The sequence below is a fragment of the Pelobates fuscus genome, chromosome 3 (genome assembly GCF_036172605.1).
Source record: "Pelobates fuscus isolate aPelFus1 chromosome 3, aPelFus1.pri, whole genome shotgun sequence".
In the NCBI taxonomy this organism is placed as follows: Eukaryota; Metazoa; Chordata; class Amphibia; order Anura; family Pelobatidae; genus Pelobates; species Pelobates fuscus.
Genome location: NC_086319.1, coordinates 257676204 through 257698653, shown reverse-complemented (window position 1 = coordinate 257698653; position 22450 = coordinate 257676204). Strand labels below are relative to the sequence as shown.

General features: G+C 39.9%; 1 protein-coding gene across 5 annotated transcripts in view; it reads right to left on the bottom strand.

Moving 5' to 3' along the window:
* The window catches only part of WIZ (WIZ zinc finger), a 66183-nt gene that overhangs the window by 4632 nt on the left and 39101 nt on the right, over positions 1 to 22450 (bottom strand). For 3 of the 5 annotated variants that reach the window (XM_063448377.1, XM_063448376.1, XM_063448378.1), the window contains 7 exons: positions 11013 to 11141; positions 10163 to 10426; positions 9107 to 9802; positions 5950 to 6303; positions 3524 to 4390; positions 2635 to 2991; positions 2314 to 2503 (listed from right to left, as the gene is read on the bottom strand). In XM_063448377.1, the coding sequence (XP_063304447.1) occupies positions 2314 to 2503; positions 2635 to 2991; positions 3524 to 4390; positions 5950 to 6303; positions 9107 to 9802; positions 10163 to 10426; positions 11013 to 11141 (2857 nt within the window). The remainder of the gene's footprint in view (positions 1 to 2313; positions 2504 to 2634; positions 2992 to 3523; positions 4391 to 5949; positions 6304 to 9106; positions 9803 to 10162; positions 10427 to 11012; positions 11142 to 22450) is intronic. The other 2 variants (XM_063448380.1, XM_063448379.1) reach the window with 2 other exon arrangements.

The window sequence follows — 22450 nt, the reverse complement described above, 5'->3', positions numbered from 1 at the left end:
ATTAACCGTGATTGCGAGGCTTAAAACCCTTCCCACTGGTACCCCAAACGGGGAAACTACACAATGGGTCGAAAGACCACAAAAACCTAAGCCAGACAAGTCAAGAATGAGTATGAATATAGCAGACCTCTAGCAACAGGCTCAAAGCGCCATGGATCCCAGGATAGCCTCCTTTGCAGAAAATGGCTCTGATATTTCAGACGATTTCTCTGACGGGGCACATACCTACACTAGCGGCTCCCAAGCAGTCACCCTTGCCACCAGACTCTGCCTCAGTCACAACAGCGATCCTTCAACACACGCTCCAAGCCGACGTGGCCCAAATCTGGCAAGACCTGAGAGTGCCGATAGGCCGCTTGGGCACACTGGAACAAGAGAGCCGCCAAAATGCAAACCCGGATGCAGAGCTACCGCAACTTGTGCAAAAACTACTTCTGGCCCTTCCACCACCCAAGCAAGCGAAAGCGCTAGAAACAGAAGGTATGTTCCGCTTACCAAAACCTGTCAGGGCCCCATCCTCGACAACAGGAGACCTGCTGATCTGGTTTCAGAGGGCAAGGACATAACAGCAGTCCTAAACCGTTCATCATATTCATTTGAGAGCATGTCAATCTCCTGGCATGGCCAGCCCTTTACATCCCTGTTACGAGCGAACAATATCAAGTATCAATGGAGAACACCCCGCACTCAGCAGGTACAACATGGTGACACCCCAAACCCTATCCAAGATCTACAAGGCATAAAAGTACTACTACCTCCTTTAGGGCTACCACAAGACTCTTTAGCTACCGTCAGGCCGGTAGCCACTCACATCTGGAATCCAGCTACCGCAACACCATCCGTCCCCCTGGGGGATGGAAACCTATGCAGGGGTCACCACCTGAACCACCACAGGCAGTTATTTCCCAACTATACCAGTTCTCCACCACTACCATTTACTATTTTGTTTTTTTTCTCTAAAGTCTCAAAGTTGCCAGCTTGTTTTGTTCGATTTGATTATTTTGTTTTTTTATAGCTTATCTTAGCCTCTTACACTGCAATTATCTTTAAGCTCTACCGTAAAGCAGGGCAAAAGGCACTAACAGGGCCATGCAACAAGTCACATAGACATCTCAACATTGGAATCAGGGCCTACAATTAAACTTGAAATGAGTCTGTAGCCCTCAGTGCACATATCGATCCTATGCCCTCCTGCCAAAACCAAACTAGGCCGCTAAAATAGCCTACCCCGATGAGTGGTAAGCTCTGAAGTCCCCCAACGAACACACACAATATGGCGCTACACATTGCCAACAGAATGCAAAGCGACCCTTAATTTTCTGTTTTTTCATTTCAATTGATCAAGTCTTATGATCCCACCAGCCCATCAACACTTAACCAAACAGTCTCCCGGTTTATCCTATGTGAGAAAGGCTGTTCCCACTCTTGAACTACACATCTAAGAGTTTGCCGCTCAGCTTTGCATTAGGTGTACTGTCCGATGCATTTCATAAAGATCTGGTGGAGAATGTGTAGTTTTTGTGATAAAGTGAAGAATCTGTACAATATATTTATGGCATGAATTTGGTCAGGACCTCTAGCTTGATATTAAATGCATAAGTGCACTAACTAACATTTATCGTAACTCAGCTATCTGTGACTCCCTACAACAATTATTAATGGTCCAATCCATGAAGCTACTAACGGTGCTTTCTTCATGCCTTTCTCATATCCAGATGTGCAACATATCTTGCACTGTGAGACTATAGTGTTTACCTTTCATTTCATCTCACTTTTTCTTTCCCTTTACAAAAATGTGTGTGTGTGCTGATTTCAGTGTTATACGACAGGCCACAGCATTGTCTTTTCAAAGACATGTCGGTCTTGGTATTAACATGCACAACAAAAAAAAAAGCAAGCAAATATTTTGATAACTACAGTGTAAAAAAGCTAAAGGGATCTAATTTTACATTGTCTGCTTCAAGAGGAATGATCTTTGAAGATAACCTTTGCAGGAACGCTGCGATTGGCCTTGTACAGCACAATAACAAAAACTAACCAAATAAATGATAGCAAAAATAATAATGAAATAATCCAAAACACCACCACATTTTGGTACCAGTCAAGACATGGAATCACAAGCATGCCCTGACACCAACACACCAATGACCACAATAATCTGGCTATTCTATTAGTTTGCCAACAATTTGGGTAGCATGGATTGAAAATTACACTCTTTGACACTTATCAGACATTCTCAAGTGTAAGAGATTTAAAAAGTTTGTGAAATCAAGAAAAACTAATTAAAAAGCAAACAAAAGACAAAACCCTCACCTGCACTTCAGTGTGTAAATGTTTCCCACAAATTTCACCAAGGATGTCTGAGGGGGCCTAGGAACAAGGGAGGGAACTGGCCGTGCTCTAGGTGCAGGCCTTGGTTCCTCTGTTTTGGGTAAAGGTTCTGTGATTGAATCTTCTCGTGCCGGAGGGACCTCTGCAGCCTTTGTTGGACGTCGTTCTGTCTCTGAAAGAGTATTCAAAGAAATTCAAATTACCTGTTACTTCTCCGTCCAATAAATAGGATGGTCACTTTTGAGAATAGAATATAAGAAAATCAAAATCTATAAACCAAGTCATGTATGATTTTAGACTTACTGTGTCCTTGTCCTTCTGACTTTTCCACCACTGCCCCAGATGTTCCAAGACTGCGTTCTGCCTCAACCATCTTACCAGGCACAGCACATATTGAACTTTCTTTCTCGACAGCCCCAGCTTTAGGATTCTGAGAGGACCGTTTGAACTTTTTGGTGAAGGGCCTCCCTCCTTGAATGTAACTCAGATATGCTCCGGCCTTTTGAGGACGTTGCTTCATCCACTCTCGAAGTGTCTCAATAGGCGAACCATTGACACACCATTCAGTAACTCCAAACTGACGCAAATGGGCACGAGCATGGCTTGCAAGAGCCTTCCGATTCTCAAAGTAGAGGCCACACAACTCACAGCAGGCTTCCACTGTGTGGCATTGAGAGGAATGAACGGGGGAAAAAAAAGAAAATTGAGTAAATGGGAGTTAAAGCATAGAAATACTTTAATAATGAATTTCTTTACAGTGCACAGAATTAAGAAAGGCAGAGGTTTAAGGAAGAAGGAATGTTAGCGTTTTGGGAGGGGAAAGACAAGCACATACATTTTTTTTTTTTACAAAAAGAATAACAGTGGATTTAAGAGATGCACAAGTCCCATTACAAAGTGTCTAAAATGTATAAACTGTGCAGGATCTGATTTAGATTATAAAGCAGTAAGGACAAGACATCCAAGTAAGAAGAGCATGAATGATTTAAACAAGAGCTCTGTGCTGTAGTGGGTAATGTAAGAAACACACAGGTGTATCAATCCTATTATTGCCATCTAAAATAGCTTGTGCAATGTAAGGTGTACTGGCTCAGTTGTGTTTAAGATATGGTAATTTCAATATGTCCAATGTTGGACTTCTACTTCCCTTTCTAATTTTTGCAGTATGATATTTAAAAAAGTAAAAACTTACATGAAGTAGGTGCTTTGTCTGGAGAGGACTTCACCTTGACCTTAAATGGAAGTTCTGTTTGAATGTATGCCTTGGGCTTGCCATCTATGTGAGCATATGCCTTAAGCTTGCCTTCACCTTGAAGATAGCCTTTTGGTTTGCCTTCACCATGCAGAAAGCCTTTTGGCTTGCCTTCACCATGCATGTATGGTTTTGGTCTGCCATCATTTTGAGAATATGGTTTGTGCTTGATTTCACTTTGTCCATAAGGCTTGGGCCTTTCACCTGGCATATAGGTCTTGGGTCTTCCTTCACCTTGCATAAATACTTTCGGTCTTCCATCACCCTGAATGTAAGATTTTGGACGTCCTTCACTCTGGACATATGCTTTGGGCCTACTCTCATCATGCATGTAAGATTTGGGTCTTGCTTCACCATGAACATATGCCTTGGCTTGAGACTGATTGCAAGACTTTTGTTCTAGATGTACATAGCTCTTTGGGTCAGACTGGGTAAGTCGTGGTTCATGAGAAGGTGGCCTCTTGGCAGGTAGTGGAGACAGGAAAGTATTGTGCCGCCCAAGAGGTGATATAGCCATCTCTCGAGCCATCCCTGAAGTACTCATGCCATGTTGGGAGTGTGTGTGAGTGGGGCTGTTAGGTTCTTCACCTCTTGGCTCTTTTTTAATATTTGAAAGGTGTGGAGGTGGAGGACGCCTCTTGCGTATGATTTCCCTCAGTGTGTCGATTGGTGAACCATTTACATGCCATTCTGTAATACCCATCTGGCGCAGGTGAGAGCGTGCATGGCTGGATAGACCCTTTCGGTTCTCAAAGAATTCATTGCAGAACTCACAGCGAATATCCCTTGCAGGATCTGCTCGCGAGGCTAAAAAGAGAGGACAGAAGGATATGAAGTACAGAAACAAAAAAGAATGTAGGCACATTTGAAAAAATATATACTACTTAAATAGGGTTATGTTAACAAATAAGGGTAAGGAAAGTAAAAAAAGACAAAAGGAAGTAAACAAAACGCATACGAAAGAAAACACCCATGAAAAAAAAAAAAAAAAAAAAAAGATTAAAGAGCCATTGAAAAACCTTAAATTTAAATCTTTGACAAAAAATTTATATGCAGCATATTTTACAAGTTTGGCTAGTGATAAGAGTGCATCTTGCTATTCCATCTTTATAATAATGCTATAATTGATGTATAGCTGATGCATATGTCTATCAGTTGCTACTTTAAAATTAGACATATGCATCAGCTATACACCATTGTGCACTATATAATTTTAAAGTAGCAACTGATAGGCATATGCATCAGCTATACATCATTGTGCACTATATATCAGTTGCTACTTTAAAATTATATAGTGCACAAGCAACATTTGCACATGAATAAAACCGATTATTTCAAAGATGAGAAAGGAAATCTAAGCCTCACACTCACATTTCCTCAGCTATAATCTATTTGAAAGTAAGAAATAAGGAGGTTAAAAAAAAAAAAAAAAAAAAAACCATGAATCCTACAAATCTTAGTTTACAGATTGCCTTTCATATGTAAATCACAAGACTATTTAATAAACACAAAAAAGGATAAGCGGGAATAATTTAGAAAAAAATAAAATAAAGGTGGGTTACATTTACCTAATAAAAACGAAAACATCTTGTTCATATTAATGCAAAGCAAACAGCTTAAAACAGACAAAATTAAAATAGCTATAACATGTGAAAAGCAATTCCCTAAAGGCTAGATCATCCCAAACAACTGATTAGGGTGAAGTAGTTTATGATCACTGGAAATGAGGTACAGCAGGATGTTTTAATAATATACCAAGGACTTTTTATAGCAAAAATGTAAAATACACTTTTTTTTTTTTTTTTAAAGAAGAATCAGTTCATAAATTGGGGACAGAGCAGTACAAGAAACAGCCATTTTGGAAAATGCATCTGAGATGTCTGCAGTGAATAAAATGACTTCCTCAAAATTGTCAATCTTAGAATTCACTCTTCATTAGTGTTCTCACCCTGCAATGAACAAGCAACATCAATTGCATCCTAAGCAATTTCTGGCATTGGCTAGGCTTTCATACTGACTAGGAATCAAGGAAGCTGCAGTTCTACAACAGCTGAAGAGCTAATTGATTGCTATACGTACAATGCTCAACAGTGCAGTGTGAGTTTAACCAGTAATCCTACAGCTGTTAGACTGCAACTTCTCAGTCATCTACATATGCAGGACCTCAACAACTCTGGTCTAGGATCTTCCAAAACGACTGTTTTCCTCAATAATAACCAACCTTTTCCAGCTGCCCAATTAATTGCAAAGGCATTTTGAAGAGCTAGGAAGGGTGGAATGAAGGATGAATGCGACAGACAAGATTGGAAGCAAAAGATGAGCGGGGGGGGGGGTACATGTCAGCTGCAGGTCAGTGGCCCACTTACACAAGTTGAGAGGTGAGAGGTCGGAGGGCCAATCATTGGTCTGGTAGGAGGGGAGCCGATGTGGCTTGTGCTGCATGGCTGGAGCCAACCCACTGTAGGGCATTGGCCTGGAAGGGGAAGAGGGAGGAGGAAGTGAGTGGTGCTTCTCCGAGTTGGGGTCTCCGACTCTGGTGCCCGCCCTGGGACAGGTCCCACTGGCCAGGATCTCTCGCAGGGTGTCGATGGGTGAGCCGTTGACATGCCACTCTGTGACACCCATCTGGCGCAGGTGAGAGCGTGCGTGGCTGGACAGGCCCTTTCGGTTCTCAAAGAACTCGCCGCAGAACTCGCAGCGGACTTCCTCCGAACCCGGGGCTGGAGGAGGAGGGGATGACAAATAAAATTTCTATGCTTGAAAGAGGGAGTACTAAGCGGATTTAGCAGTAGGGATATCATCATTGGTAAAAAAGGAGAGACTAAAATATGCAGAATACCAAGTACATATGCCGTCATAAGAATAGCATTTAAAACAATACGGCCCTGAAGTCTGCTTATGCTATATTGGATTTACTGTATCAGGAAACCTGGTGGATTACAAATATATTAAAACATTTAAACCAAGAATGTGGGGCTTTCCTGAACATATATATGCACATATCATTGGCTTATTGAAAATAAAATAGAAATTAAAAAAAAAATCAAATCAAATCAAAACCAATAAAAATCAATTCTTGAACTGCATACATGTATACACAGTTCCATAAAATTACAAATACATATTAACGGTTTCACAGTAGATTATATAGCAATTGGTAAAATGGAACTAAAGCAAGTGGTGAATTATGGCATGGGCAGCCAGGATGAAGGAAATAAAAAAGGCAAAGCAGATATGGAAAGCAGTCAGCCATGGTGATAACTGCAAGACAATGTGGATTTTACATCAATAACATTGTGAGATAAGTGAAAGCCGAGCAGAGTAAGGCAATACTGGGGATTTGGGCAGAAGCTATTTTTAAGAACATATATATATATATATTTTATATATATATATATATATATATATATATATATATATATATATATATATATATATATATATACACACACACACACATACATACATACACACACATATATACATACACACATATACATATATATACATATACACACACACACACACACACACACAAAAGGAAGACATTAAACTAGGTACTTAAGGGCAACAAACCTGACAGGACACGACGACTTCTTGAAATATGGTATACTGTAACTACCACAGTGATAAGTCACTAGGTAATGCGGCCATATATCTATACAGGAAATACAATGCTGGATTTGCAGCCTTTGAGAACTCTATTCAGGGTGCCCTGCATTAAGTAAAGGTCTGTAAAGTCACAATCAGAAAAAACTTCAAGTTAAATAAAAATCTAGGGTTGCATATTCTTGGCTCCTCGTTATATTGTAATGTTATTAAGCAGTCTAGCCTCGAAAACAAATGCAATCTCCAGACATCAGGATGGTGCACCATGCCTGGAACACATAGGTTAACAAATCACCAGGGTTAAAAAAAAATAAAAAAAAAAATACAAAAATATAAAAAAAAAATTGGCCACAGTGGTGGGGAAAAAGTTGCAGATAGCATAGATGACTACAGTGGTACCTTGGTTTACGAATTTAATGCGTTCTTTGGGACATTTTGTATTGCGAGAAATGTGTAAACCGAAACGCAGTTTCCCATAGGAATGCATTGAAAACCAATTAATCCATTGTGGAGGTCAGAAAAGAGTCAAAATGAGCTGGCATGGAAACCAACCCACAATGCAGAACACCGTAAAAGGCATGCAAACGACGAAGCTCAGTTCACTACCTTTCCACCACTTGAGAAATGCATCAAAAAAGTTCAAAAAGTCCCCAAACCACTGCAAAATACTTCCAGAATGGCTCCAAAACTTGATGCAAAAGCCGCTCCAACACCTCCACACTCTACGCCACATGCTACCCACAGGCTCCAGCATGCAGGGGGCGGTGCTATAAACCTCCCAGGCACAATACATCCTGGGGAAACTTTCTTTGTATTGCGAAAAAAAATTGGAAACCGAGGCATTATTTTCAATGGATTTTCATTTGTAAACCGAAAATTATGTTAACCGAGGCGTTTGTAAACCAAGGTACCACTGTACTTTTAAAGCCGATTTAAAACAGCCAAATTTAGATGAAAACAGCCCCAGGAAACAGATAAGCCACCAGTTATTGCATATGTATTAAGAGCAGAGTGCACAATACAAACATTCTATTTTATTTTGGCTAGGTATTGTTGAAGAAAACCTGAAGAACTTATGATTTGTTTTAAGATAAACTGAAAAAAGAGACTGGATGCTTAGGGTTTTATTGATTAAGGAAAAAAAAAAAAAAAACCTTGTTAAGCATGCCCACCCAGGATTGTGCTTTGGAACTCATGATCAGACATGTTATAAGAACAAGATGCTAAATTCTAAATTTTTTAAGTATAGGTAACGTTACTAAATATTGATACTCTATTTTTATTATTTACTTATAATCCAAATAGAACAGTAAATATAGTCAATGAGAGAGAAAAATACATCTACAATATTATGCAAGAAGTAGAGAGAATTGTTTTTTTTAATAAAAACCTGAAAAGCTTATTCTTTCATATTAACCACTTGAGTGCTAGTGAAAAGAGCAAGGGTTTTTTACAGTTAATATGATACGGTTTTCATTAGAAAGGGTGTGGGGATAACTAGTAGTATTGGACATGTGACGGGTCAGCACCACTTGTCTATCAGGTTGCACTGACTATTCTTCAGGATAAGAAAATTGGAGAATGGTTATAGAAAAATATCCTTTCACATAAGCACATTATATAGAAAATATGAGGGCTTGCGTAAAAACCAACTAATTTATAAAGTTCTAGTACCAAAAAACTTCAGGATATAACTGGAACTAGCATATTTGACTTGTTCATTGTATTTACAACACAATCTAGCAAACAAATGAATTATAAAGAACAACTAAATGTAAAAAAACAAACAAGCAGAGAATAACAAAATATAAATGTCACTTTTGGTGGAATGTAATAGCCAATGACAGTAGTAGATTCTTAAGGGGGAAAAATGCATACCAACAATACTCCCTGACAATGCTGGACAATACTTACACAGGTTCAGAGGAGATGAGGAGTTGGTGCTTGCCCAGAAAGATTCCATAGTAGATGGAATGTTTTTTTGCTTTTTTGCAGGTGGTGTGCCAGGAGGTTGTGGTCGAGAATGGGTTAGGCTGGCTAGGGAAGCCTTAGAGTGGGTTCCAGCCTCAGATAGTTTGTTTTGGGGGCGCCTAGCTTCTGTCTTCACGTGGGTACCCATCTCAGAAGACATGGCATGAGGCACTCCAGCTTCAAGTATTTTCATCTGAGTACTCCTTGCTACCCCACTGGGGCTCTTGAAATGTGCAGAAGTTTCTTTGGCCATGCTGCCTGCAGGTGTGGAATGGACGCCATCTGCAGATCCCTTAGCGGCACCATCAGAACTCTTCCCTTCTGACACCTTGGTAAACAAGCCAGTTTCTGTCAGTTTGGTATGAATGTTGCCATTACTAGTTTCTGTTGATAGCCTTTCACCAGGAGCATTGGTGTGAGTATTATTTCCAGATTGTGCTTGCTCAGACAGCCGTTTCTTAAAGTCTTCACTTTTAATTAGAGAATTGAGAGCAGCAATAGGGGAGCCTTTGGCATCAGGATCAGTCACCCCCAAATGTCGTAAGTGAGCACGGGCATGACTTGAAAGGCCTTTACGAGTCTCAAACCATGCACCACAAAACTGGCAGTCTGTGTCTCTGCCAGGTTCCCCATCCATGGCTGAAAAGGAAAAAAAAATAAAAAAAAAAATACAGGGGAAGGGAAGAGATGGTCAGACTGTGATGTATGAATGCAAATAGAAGGTGCAATTGGAGGAAGTTAATTATTGCCTTATAAAGGGTTATAAAGCACAGCAACAGGTGGGAAACCAAGGAAAGAGTGAGATGATATGGAAATCAGAGAGAATGGAGGGAGACAGTAATGGGACAGACAAACAGAGGATAAGGCGAGTTGGGGAAAAAAAAAAAGCTAAGATAAGCTGAATATTGCTAGAGATGCCTGCCTCTTCCCATTCTCCAGTTCTAAAGACCCTTTTTATCCCCCACCCTCCAGCCGGAAAGGCTTCCCTGCACCACTCACTCAGATTCAAAGGACCATCCTCGTCCCCCCATTGGCCCTTGGGGGAGCCTGGGCGGGGGCTTCCAGTTTTCTTGGCCCCCAAAAAGCTCTCATCTTGCGGCAGCTTGCCCTGCTTGGCCAGCTCGTACAGCAGGTCAATGGGGGCCCCACTGCTTTCCGACTCTGCCACCCCGAGGTGCCGCAGGTGGGAGCGTGCATGGCTGGATAGGCCCTTCCGGGTCTCGAAGCATGCTCCACAAACCTCACACGTTGTCTGACCTGGGCCTGGCGAGGGTACCAATTACAAACTGAATTATTGGGCGAAAATTAGACCACCATTCAGGGAGCAAAGAGGATCCATCTATTGCAACCACACAAGAACTCCACTAAAAAGCCATTACCTTGTATTAAAAAGACAAGCTCAGATTCACAACTCTAACCAAAAAAAAAAAAAAAAAACACTACTTACATCATCAAGGCTCCCTGAACAAAATAAAATGCCTAATGATACAAATATAACTATATTTTAGCCAAAATCCAATAACTAAAATTTATAGCAAAGGACAGCAGATTTGAAGAAAAAAAAAAAAAAACACGCTATAAAAATGATTACTTAACCCATGTCTTGCTTCAACCTTAAACCCACTATTTGATTTGTGTTTTAACTTCTAACAAATGGAAACACTGATTGCACTTAGGTAGCCAAGTATTCATAGCTAAACTAGATGAAGATCTCTAATGAATTGTATGAGAACACAAATGTTTATGCAGAATTTAATTAGACACTGTAACGTTCCTGGATCAATATCTTTTTATATTTACGTTAACTTACGTAGAAAAATCATAACTATTAGACAATAGACTCATTTACCTTTTGGATCCTCTGTTCTACTAGTGCTCTGGTCTGAAGGCATCTTCTCTAGCCGGCTAGGCTCATGTTTTGAGCTTTGGGATCGTCCCAGGTCTAAGGGAGTTCCATCCTCCTCATCTGACCCCAACACTAAGGAAACAGACAAGATCCGATTGCCCAGACGGCCACAAACAAAGAAGGGTATTCAGTTAGAGTGAACTACAATATGAAGGGATCAGTTAGTTGGGGAAATAATTCCCATTTTATAGGAAATAAAAGAATAATGCAGTTTATATAACTCTGCCACCAACTCCAGTTTCAAATTAGTGTTCATAGTAATGCAGGGAGTGTTTTGCTTAATAATCTTTAGGTTTTGCTTTTTAAATTGGTTTCGTTCCACATCCCAACCCTCAGCAATTTTCTTTTTGCTTTGAAATATCTTTGTACACAATGGGGTCAGGAGCCTATAGTGTTAAAACCACCATCTAGCCCCCCATGGCCCATCATGTGTGTGTATATATATATATATATTTATATATATATTTATTTATTTAAAATCTTACTTTTATTCAAGCCTGAAGCTGTACCTCTGCATGCGGTTTGTCTCAGAAAAACAAGCTGTCTGCTGACATCAGAATTGGTGGCTTGATCCAATCACAGTGCTTCTCCAAAAGACTGTCTGAGACTGACAAGGAGGCAGATCAGGGCCAGAGTCAGCACAAATCAAACACAGCCTTGGCCAATAAGCAGCCCCTCATAGAGATAAATTGAATCAATGAATCTCTATGAGGAAAGTTAAGTGTCTGCATGCAGAGGGAGGAGATAATGAATGTTTGGATGCATTGTAGGCAGCCATGACCCAGGAAGTATCTCTCACAGCTATCTGAGGAGTGGCAAGTGAAGTTATCACTAGGCTGTAATGTAAACACTGCATTTTCTCTGAAAAGACAGTGTTTACAGCAAAAAGCCTGAAGGTAATGATGATTCTAGTTCAATAAGCTGTAGTTCTGGTGATTATAGTGTCCTTTTAAGTTTTCAGGGAATTCCAACGGTTCACTTTCTACAGTATAATGCAACAAACTGACCTCACAAAAACCTGGTGTCTTTTTAGGACAGCTTATATGAGAGGTGCTGCACAGCAATGAGTGTATATTACTGGTCAAGTCACTTCCTAGTTAGGTGTGAGCTGACTGCAGAAACTGCAAAGACTGAGGTTTTGCAGCAAATACAGGAATTTAAAAGATATACATTTGATTATTGTTTTTGCTTTTAATTTGATCAGATTGTCTATATAATGCATTACATGTAACCTGGCAACAACAAATGTGGATGATTGGTTACATTCTGGTAGATATGTAATCACTTAACCTATGCACTACAATACAAATTGGCAAACCGTGCATAGATTTTAAAAAGTATGTTTATCTGATATTCCTTCTAATAATCACAAAACGTGGAAGTTGTAAAATGAACGTGGAAGCTGTGCTTGGAGCATCCTGCTCTCAAATGACAGCATCTCACATTTACTAGAGTGCTATTGCAGATCAAGATTTATAGGTCCCTTACATGTGCAGCTGCTCTTGACTTCCCAAGTGTGTAACCTTTTTGTTATACTGACAATGGTCAGTACATTTTTTTTTGTACATTACAAATGAAACACTAACAAGTCTATTAGACAGGTCTGATGAAATCTACCAATAATTATCTATATGTGGTGTTAGTCAAGTATAGACAGACAGATTATGGACAGTAGATTAGCAGGTATTTTATAAATTGTGACTCCATATCTGATTCTTAGCCACAAGCACTGCTCCTGGCATCCACTAAAAACGTTTACAGGAGACTGTGCTCTAGGAACAGTTACTGAGGAAGCAAAGTAAACAGCAGGTATGCAAAGCCATGCACTTGACCTGTTCTAGAAATTTTTGGGTCAAGTCAGACATGTCAATCTTAATGGGTGTCAGAACATTATGGGGGATGTAGTCCACAACATCTAGAGTGCCGAAGGTTGCCTACCTAGTAGATGCACATGCCAAGCCTGCATGCCCAACTAGATTGTCTGGTTTGTGTATATGTGTAAAAAAAAAAAAAAAAAAAAAGTCTGTCTATATATATATATATATATATATATATATATATATATATATATATCTATCTCTCTATCTCACTTGTGATGTCCTGATGAAATGTCTAGCATACCTTAAAGGACCACTATAGGCACCCAGACCACTTCAGCTTAGTGGTCTGGGTGCCAGGTCCACCTAGGATTAACCCTTTCTACTGTAAACATAGCAGTTAGGGTTAATACATTAGGGTTAATCCAGCCTCTAGTGGCTGTCTGACAGCCACTAGAGGTAGTGGAGAGGCGCTTCTCACTGTGCTTTCCTATGAGACTGACTGAATGCGCGCGCGGCTCTTGCCGCGGATGCGCATTCAGCTGATGAAGGGAAAGGAGGAGGAGAGTTCCCCGCGCCAAGGGAGCCCGGCGCTGGAAAAAAAGGTAAGATTTAACCCCTTCCTCTCCATCCAGTTCGGCAGGAGTGGGGGCACCCTCAAGGCACTATAGTGCCAGGAAAACAAATGTTTTCCTGGCACTATTGTGGTCCTTTAATCTGCACACCGGGTCTGGTTAAAATAATATACAGATACTTATATTAAACCTTTACTCAAATTTCGCATGGCAGGTTACTGTAATAGCCTTAATTTCTAAGATCTTGGTGACTGAGTTATTAATCTACACCATTAGAGTTTTTAAAAAAAAATCAAAAATTAAAAACACTTCTCAATAGTTATCTCCAGCAAATGTATTCAGTCATCCACAAACTGACTAAAACATTTTGACCCCGAGGCTGTGGAGTAATTTGCACTACTTCGACCTCAGATACCTCATTGAAACATAGAATGTCTAAGTATTAGAACAGTCCGTTTAGTGACTACCTTGTGACTTTGTAATATGAGAACAGCACTAGACTAAATGTATGCTGTGTTTTTATAAAAATATTCAAACATGCTCTGCTGACATACTTAGCTTATAGAGCTGACCAAAATGTTATTTTAGACAATGCACAACTGATCTTTACTGCATTTCCCTACACTAAACACAGCCAGCAGGAAATTCCAGTTTTTGGTAAACAAGCCCCAGGATTGTCAGAGGTTTTAGCTGACAAAATGTTACCTGTGAATCATGGACATTATTGCGCAAAAACTGTTGAAATATGGTCATCCTATTTTTGGGTCTAAATTGAGAAAAGTGGCTGGAGCTCCAGCACACAAACCCATATGACCATACAATTTTAGTTCTGCATTAAAAAAAAAAAAACACACACCCATAAACCAAGATTTTATTATGCATCCTATGACCACTCAAAACAAAAACAACTAAAACAATAAAAATTCAAAAGGACATTATATATTTTTTTCTTCCTATTTTCCACATAGAATTCTTGAACAGAACTTTTGCAGACTGTGACACCATGTGTTAACAGTTCTGATTAGTGATCGTATTCCAACTCATGTGGACTAAATTTGCAATGCACAGCCAGTTGGCTGTATGAGTAAAATAATAAGATATTAAGGTCAGCAAGCACTGCTAATGGAGTAGATTTGTTTTAGTTGCTACTGTGTCTATAATAATCTACCACCATGTGATACTATTTAGCGTGCATTTTTTCTTTAACATTAGAGATTTGCATTGGGTTCTAGTTGGTTTATATCCATAATTACCCATGATGATTTAAGAATACTAAATATATGCAGTATATCAGTGAGCAAAAAACACTATACTCCAGAAATTTGCAAAGTGCATAAAGTTTCAGGGAAAGTTCTCAAAAAGCTGTGAGCCTACAATGACATTTCAGGATCCTTGTCGCCTTTTATTAATCTAGTTATTGGTGTCCTTTGGGGCTTCAGCTTTTGGTTGCCTACCGGGCTATGATTCCCGGTGCGCCTATGAGTAGGAGGCGAGCAATTTACCATACTGCAAAATGTTGGCCATTCCTGCTCTAACCAACCGCACGCTACACTTTTAAAGAGTTTAGAAGTCACGTAGGCCTGTTTTATCCCTACAAACACTGGGACACGGAGTATTGCCCGGGTCTGCTGTTAAATTGTTATACATGAGTCAGGGACTCGTTGTTGGGAAGTTAGAGCCCACGAATAGTGAGCCACCGAGAGCCTGGCAGACTGGCACTCCTTAGCCAAACTCCGCAATGAAAGGGAGAGCAGGGGATCCTCAGCTGGGTGAAGCTCACCATGGAGCGCACCCCGGCGTCCTCATCCTCATCTCCCACAGGTGTCCCCGGCACACAGCCACTCACCCGCTTTCATCTTCCCGTTACCGGGCATCTGCAGCGCGCTGGCCCGCGGGGTCTCGTTTTCTCGCCCGAGAGGCCCTACTTCCTCCCGTGTCCACGCTCTCCCGCCTCCACTCTCCGAGCACTGCTCGTCTTCCTCCTCTTGACTCCTCCTTCCTAAGGCCGCCGCTTCTCCTGATTCGCTAGGCCCCGGATCCCCGCTCTTTCCTGCATCTCCGGCCCCGGGCTCCTTGGCCTCCTTTGTCAGCTCGCTGGGCGCCGCCATGATAGGGGGGAAATACAGCGGCGCGTGGGGGCGAGAGCGCGCGCACGAGGCCTAGGCCAATCCAATGGATTCCAGAGCTTTAATCAATCAGGAGAGAGCGCTCGGGAGATTGGGCACGGAGACGGGGAGGCATGGAGACGAAAGCAATCGACCGCAGAGCACATCAACTGCGTGCAATGCAGGCTGTGTACGCCGTGTGTTTGGCGGCATGGACTAGGTGCAATACACAAGTGTCACCGTCAGAAAAATATATGTGTGGGATACACATACACTGTTACATCTAAATAATATGCAAAACAAACCGGGGGGAAATATTTTAACACACAGCAGCTCCATTATTGTTTTAATAAATTCTAATACCGCGTTCCAATCTGACCACATTTGGGACTACTTATTAACAAGGTTAATCATCAAAGCAGTGGTTCCCAACCCAGTCCTCAAGGACCCCAAGGTGTTTTTAGAAGAAAAACACACACACACACTTTAGGCACAACAGGTAATACCTAAATCCCAGACTGGTAGGGGTTACTTGAGTACTGGGTTGGGAACCCCTGCACTAAAGCAATAATTCAAAGTGAATTCACAATTTATGACCACAGTAGCCAAAATGGTTAGCGGATTTAGAGATTTTTCTGCGGGGCTAATTTTAACTTGGATTTTATATTCACTTTGAATTCTCACTTATTTTATTTATTTCTAAATTTATAAAGCACCAACATATTATCCAGTGCTTCAGAGAATAACCTTGTATATACATAATTGTAGTAAATTGAAAACTGAATTGTATTTTACAGGCTAAAACAACCAAGCTGTAAATTATGGGAGTTGAAGTATGTTTCTAAATCTGTGATTCGGTCTTAAATTTTGCCATTAGGTTTTCAATTTGCTATAAGTCGCTGTTTAGTGAACCAAAACATGTTGACTTTGAGACATATTCTAGTTTGGCTCTTTTGAATTCCAAACAGTTCATCCTTTAGCAAATAAACCAGCAGATCCTGGTACATCTTACAGTCTTGATATTGTGCAACGATCACCTGATTACGTGGCTAAGCATTAAACAATGTAGAAACAAATCACTCACTTCATCAAGATCAAACTGAAAAGACTGAGGTTTTGCAGCAAATGCAGGAATTTAAAAGGTATATGTTTAATTACGTAGATCAGGGTTCTAGTGCACATGGCTAAGCATTAAACAATGTAGAGAAAAATCAAATCACTTCATGTTTTTTGTTTTTTTTAAACAAACTGATTGACGGGAGTAGGATTTATTTTAACACCATACATTGAGATTTATATAGTTTTCAAATATATATTCTGGGACATATATACATCCAAGTTTTAAGAGGAACTGGAAGGTTTAAACGTTTGGTAAATTTTCAGTAAAAAAAAAAAAAGTTTTAAAAAGCCATAACATAGAAATATCCGTTTGCCAACATAACTGATACAGAGTTATCCTGGCACACAAACTATGATTGCACATTAAGGGATTGACCGTACATCAAGACTCCTTTTTTCCTCTCAAACTTCTAAAACTCCAGTGGGTTATTGGAATGAATTGCATAGACACAAGATTATTTTATACTTAAAATTCCAAATACCGGTATATATATTAACATAAACTTGCAAATACATATCAATGATCAAACAAGCAGAATCAGACCTATAACCGCTCAACACAATGAATGCTCCAAGTGAATCTTACAATACTTGACACCTACAATGAGCCTCATTTGGATTTAAGACCGAAAATTACAATGTTAAGGTACCTGCTTTTTCACATATACCTTGAACAGCCACAGTCACAAACCCTTATAAAAAGAAGTTAAAGGGACACTATGGTCACCAAAGCAACTTTAGCTTAATAAAGCAGTTTTGGTGTATAGATCATGCCCCTACAGTCGCACTGCTCAGTTCTCCTCCATTGAGGAGTTCAATCACTTTGTTTATGAACCCTAGTCACACCTCCCTGCATGTGACTTACACAGCCTTCCTAAACACTTCCTGTAAAGAGTCATCTAATGTTTACTGCAATTTCTGTTTAATTAAGAATGTCTTATCTCCTGCCCTGTTAATGCCTTGCTAGAACCTTCATGATCCTTCTGTATGTAATTAAAGCTCAATTCACATAGCAGGAGATAAAAAAAAATTTAAACCAAGTTACATCTGATTGAAAATGAAACAATTTTCTTTATGCAGACTGTGTCAATCACAGCCAAGGGAGGTGTGGCTAGGGTTGCATAAACAGAAACAACAGTGATTTAACTTCTTAATGGAAGATAATTGAGCAGTGAGACTACAGGGGCCTGATTTATACACCAAAACTGCTTCATGAAGCTAAAGTTGTTTTGGTGACTATAGTGTCCATTTAAAGCCACAAGATTAAAGCCATTATGTAATTAATTGCAGGATGTTGTTGGTGACCCATTTACTAAAATAATTATAATACTAATTTATTCCCCCCTCCTTCTTGCCTACCTTTGGCTAGTGAGAGATGCAGCTATCTTCATTAAACCGTGGTGGTGTGCTGGTGAAACTTTCTGCCTCTCACTCTGGTCTGGCACTGTGACAGTGAGTCAGAGCATTGCCTTGGTATCTGAACCATTGAGAAGTGCGGCGGAGAGCTCCCCGTGGTGTCTGCACCCACCTGAGCTGCACATTACTGGAACTCCTGAACTGGCCTATATGGCTCTGGCAGCCTCATGTGTCATGCAAAAGCATCATGTCTTAAGTGGCAAACCCATGCACTACAGGCAACTACACTACATTCTGAATTGCTTATATCACTTTTGTTCATATTGAGGTAGCACAGCTTCTATTCACTTGCAGGTAGCTTTGTGATATTTATTTGCGCAATTTGTTATATCAAATGCAGTTTAAAGCACAAATGGAAACACTGCCACTTTAGAGGGAAGGACAGAGGTGGTAGTCCAATTGGGCCTATCCTTTTAAAATGACAGTACACATTGCAAAGGTTTTGTGCCTGTGCCTGAAACAAGGGGCACAAGAAAGCAACATATGGCTCCAATTTATGTAATTTATGAAGTAGGATAAGCAACTAAAATTTTCAATTAGATGAAATTAAAAAATAAAAAAAACACCACCTACAGACAAAATTAAGTACATATAAATGAGATACAAAGTTAGAAAGAGGGCTTAAAATATAACTATTTTTGTTTTGATAACTTTTTTTCATGGGATTCAGATGTAAAGGAACACTATTGTCTTCATTTCAATGAAGTGGTCCTTTTTAGGTGTTTTTTTTTCTATCAACTACTACAGTATTTACATTACAGGATTAAAGGATCACTATAGGGTCAGGAACACAAACATGTATTCCTGACCCTATAGTATTAAATCCACCATCTAGCGCCCCCCCTGCCCCCTCATGCCTCCATAAATATAGTAAAATCTTACTGTATTCAAACCTGAAGCTGTAACTCTGCATGCTGTTTGCCCAAAAAAAAAAAGCAGTTCATCAGAAGTGGTAGCCTGATCCAATCACAATGCTTCCCCATAGGATTGGCTAAGACTGTCAAGGAGGCAGATCAGGGGCAGAGCCAGCATGATTCAAACACAGCCCTGATCAATCAGCATCTCATCATGATAGCGAGTGAATCTCTATGAGGAAAGTTCAGTGTCAGCATGCAGAGGGAAGAGACACTGATTGTTTGGATGCATTTTAGGCAGCTATGACCCAGGAAGAATCTCTAACAGCCATCTGAGGAGTGGCCAGTGAAGTTATCACTAGGCTGTAATGTAAACACTGCATTTTCTCTGAAAAGACAGTGTTTACAGCAAAAAGCCTGAAGGTAATTATTCTACACACCAGAACAAATTCAATAAGCTGTAGTTGTTCTGGTGACTATAGTGTCCCTTTAAGACCACAAACAGATGCACTTCCTCCTTTAGAATGGAGTAAAACTTGACCTGAGAACCAAATGCTGTTTGTAATAGCATTTGTTTGGAGGAGAGCAGTGTTTTGCTGCACATACGCTCTCAAATCCAATGCTTCTCTATGAAAAGTATTAGACTGGAAAAGATCACTGGTAACTTTAGCATGGTTGTTTACATCACAGGAGGAATGCCAATGCTGGAAATGAAGTGAGCAATATTTATTTTACGTAAAGGAACACTATAGGGTCAGGAACAAACATGTATTCCTGACCCTATAGTGTTAAACCCACCATCTAGGTGGCTTGCCCACCCCCCCCATCAGCCCCCTTAAAAGGAATTAAAACTTTCCTTATTTCCAACTCCGCACGGGTCTGCCGGTGCTGGCCCCGTCCCCAATCCGCCTCCTTGGTGACATCAGAAAGGAGGCATGATGGGGCGGGGCCAAACACTGTTTTGGCCCATCAGCACCTCCTCATAGAGATGCATTGAATCAATGCATCTCTATGAGGAAAATTCAGCGTCTCCATGCAGAGCGTTGGGACCCTGAACAGCAGTGCTGCCTACTGTGCAGCACTGCCCTAGGAAGCAACTCCATCTGAGGAGTGACCACTTGGAGGTGTCCCTAGAGGGGATGTAAACACTGCCTTTTCTCTGAAAAGATCGTGTTTGCATGGAAATGCCTGCATATAATGAGAATACTCACCAGAACAACTACATTAAGCTGTAGTGCTGGTGACTATAGTGTCCCTTTAATGTTTACAGATAAAAAGGCGAATGGACAAATGGGAATATATAACAATTGTTATTTTTGGGACTATAGGCTCCCTTTTCAGTTTGGAAAATAAATAAACATAATTTCACACAATTAGGAGCCAACTTGACCTGCTTAGAAACCATAGAATACATCTATGTAAGTTTAGCAGCAGCAGCAATATGCAACAGTCATCTACAAAATATTCAAAAGAAAAAAAAAAAATTGGAACAAAATGAACTCCATTAGTGTTAAATCACAGCTGAGAGGGCAGGAGGCTCCTGCCAACCACAGTGTCAGTCTGAATGTGTGTTTCAGTGAGGATATTCTCAAATTCTGGATGCAAGTGTTCGAGAAACCAAATCAGGCCTCTGAGGGAACATGATTACCTAGAACAACTAGATCTGTTGTAATATTTTTGTGCAATTCTATGAGTGTACAGCACTACAGAATTTGCTGGCCCTATATAAATAAAATAATAATAATAATGAGTGAAGGTGAAAATAAATACCTATATGTTTTGTGTGATGTAACGTTTATCATCCACAACCTTAAAGCCTCTAACATCCAGCAAAACAGGGGTTTGCACAAATTAATTGCCATTTACAGACGAAATTCAAACAATCATTAAAAAAATGTAAAAAAAAAATATATATTTATTAAAAAAAAATTTTTAAAGGAAAAAAAGTGTTGCATCCAAAAAAATACACCCAAACCAGATAATCTGTGGTCAGTTGTGCCATTTGTTATGTATCAGCTTCCTATGCTTCATGGAAAATTCACCTGGATTAACACACATTAGCAATCACTGCTCCACATATACTCCTAAATAACAAGTCATTAATTTGTTTTTACCCACATTATCTGCTGTCAGGGCTTGCTCTGTTTATGAGCTATAGTCACACATAAACATACATAACAACCCAGGAAATATTTCAGCATTTGTAATTTTAAGAACACACACACACATATACACACATACATACACTTGCACTCCAACTTTAAATGATAGTACCCGGTGCCATAATAAATAAATATTCCAAAATACATCTTCCTTCTTTATTCAAGTAGATCCAGGGTCAACGTTTCAGCTCCTAAACAAAGCTTTCATCAGGACAAATAAAACAAAGAAGATTTAAAGCCCTAGAGTGCTGGTATTTTTTTTTATATAGACCTATATATTATTTATTCAATAAAATTGCACTTATGTTGAAGAAAAAACATAAAAAAAATTTAAAATGCAAAGACTGAACGCAGCACTGAGCTTTCAGGTGAAACATTGCCAAAAGCTGCAATAAAAAGGCTCATAAATAGTTTTTGTTTTTTTTATCTTTACGAAATACTCACATTGACTGTGTTGGGATTTCATTGAAATTCCAGCACAGCCAAAGTATATTAGAAGGCAAAATATAAACTACTTTGTCTTATGTATATTCCCTAAGTCTTCCACAACTCGAGAAGAGACTTGGCTATTGCTGTAAAGTTTGTCATTTCCCCCAATCCGTCACTAGTAAAGGATGTGGGTAAAAAGGCATTGTCTATGGAGGGACTCTTTACAGAGAGTGCTGTACTCTCAAACTGAAAGGGAAACTATGGGGCAAAATTATACCAATTGTTTTAATACATTAAAGAGAGAATGCATTGAAAAAAAATATGCAAATCAAAAAGAAATGCAAAGACTGAATGCAGCACTGAGCTTTCAGGTGAAACATTTCATTGATTACTCGCCTTCACATTTTTCCTTAGTGCCCTCTAGTAGGACTGCCTACAGCAATAGATAGAGACCCCTCTCTCATCAGGAAGAGAGTCATATCCCATAAACACATATACAGCAAGTAGTTTATGGGATGAGCAGTTCTTTCACACAGAGAATTTCCATTTATTGAGGCTGCTATCACTTTACACATAGCCAGATTCACTGTTCAGTGAACTGGGCCATGTTAATCACTCAGCAGAAGCATGGACCAAGCAGGCGGTGACTCTTCTTGCAACTGAACCCAAGTTTGGTAAAACTAACATAGTCAGTGTGGAAAACGTTTGTGTCTGACTGAATGACATGAGCTGGAGGTAGAGCTATACCAAGGTTAAAAATCTAAAATATCTTGATACTGGTGTTTTAAGCTGAAATGCTGCACTGACTAAGTCATTGCACCACAGCCACTTCAGAAAGCTGAAGTGGTAACAGTGCTTAGATTAACCATTTTAACTTGGAGTGAACACCAAGAGTCATAGATTG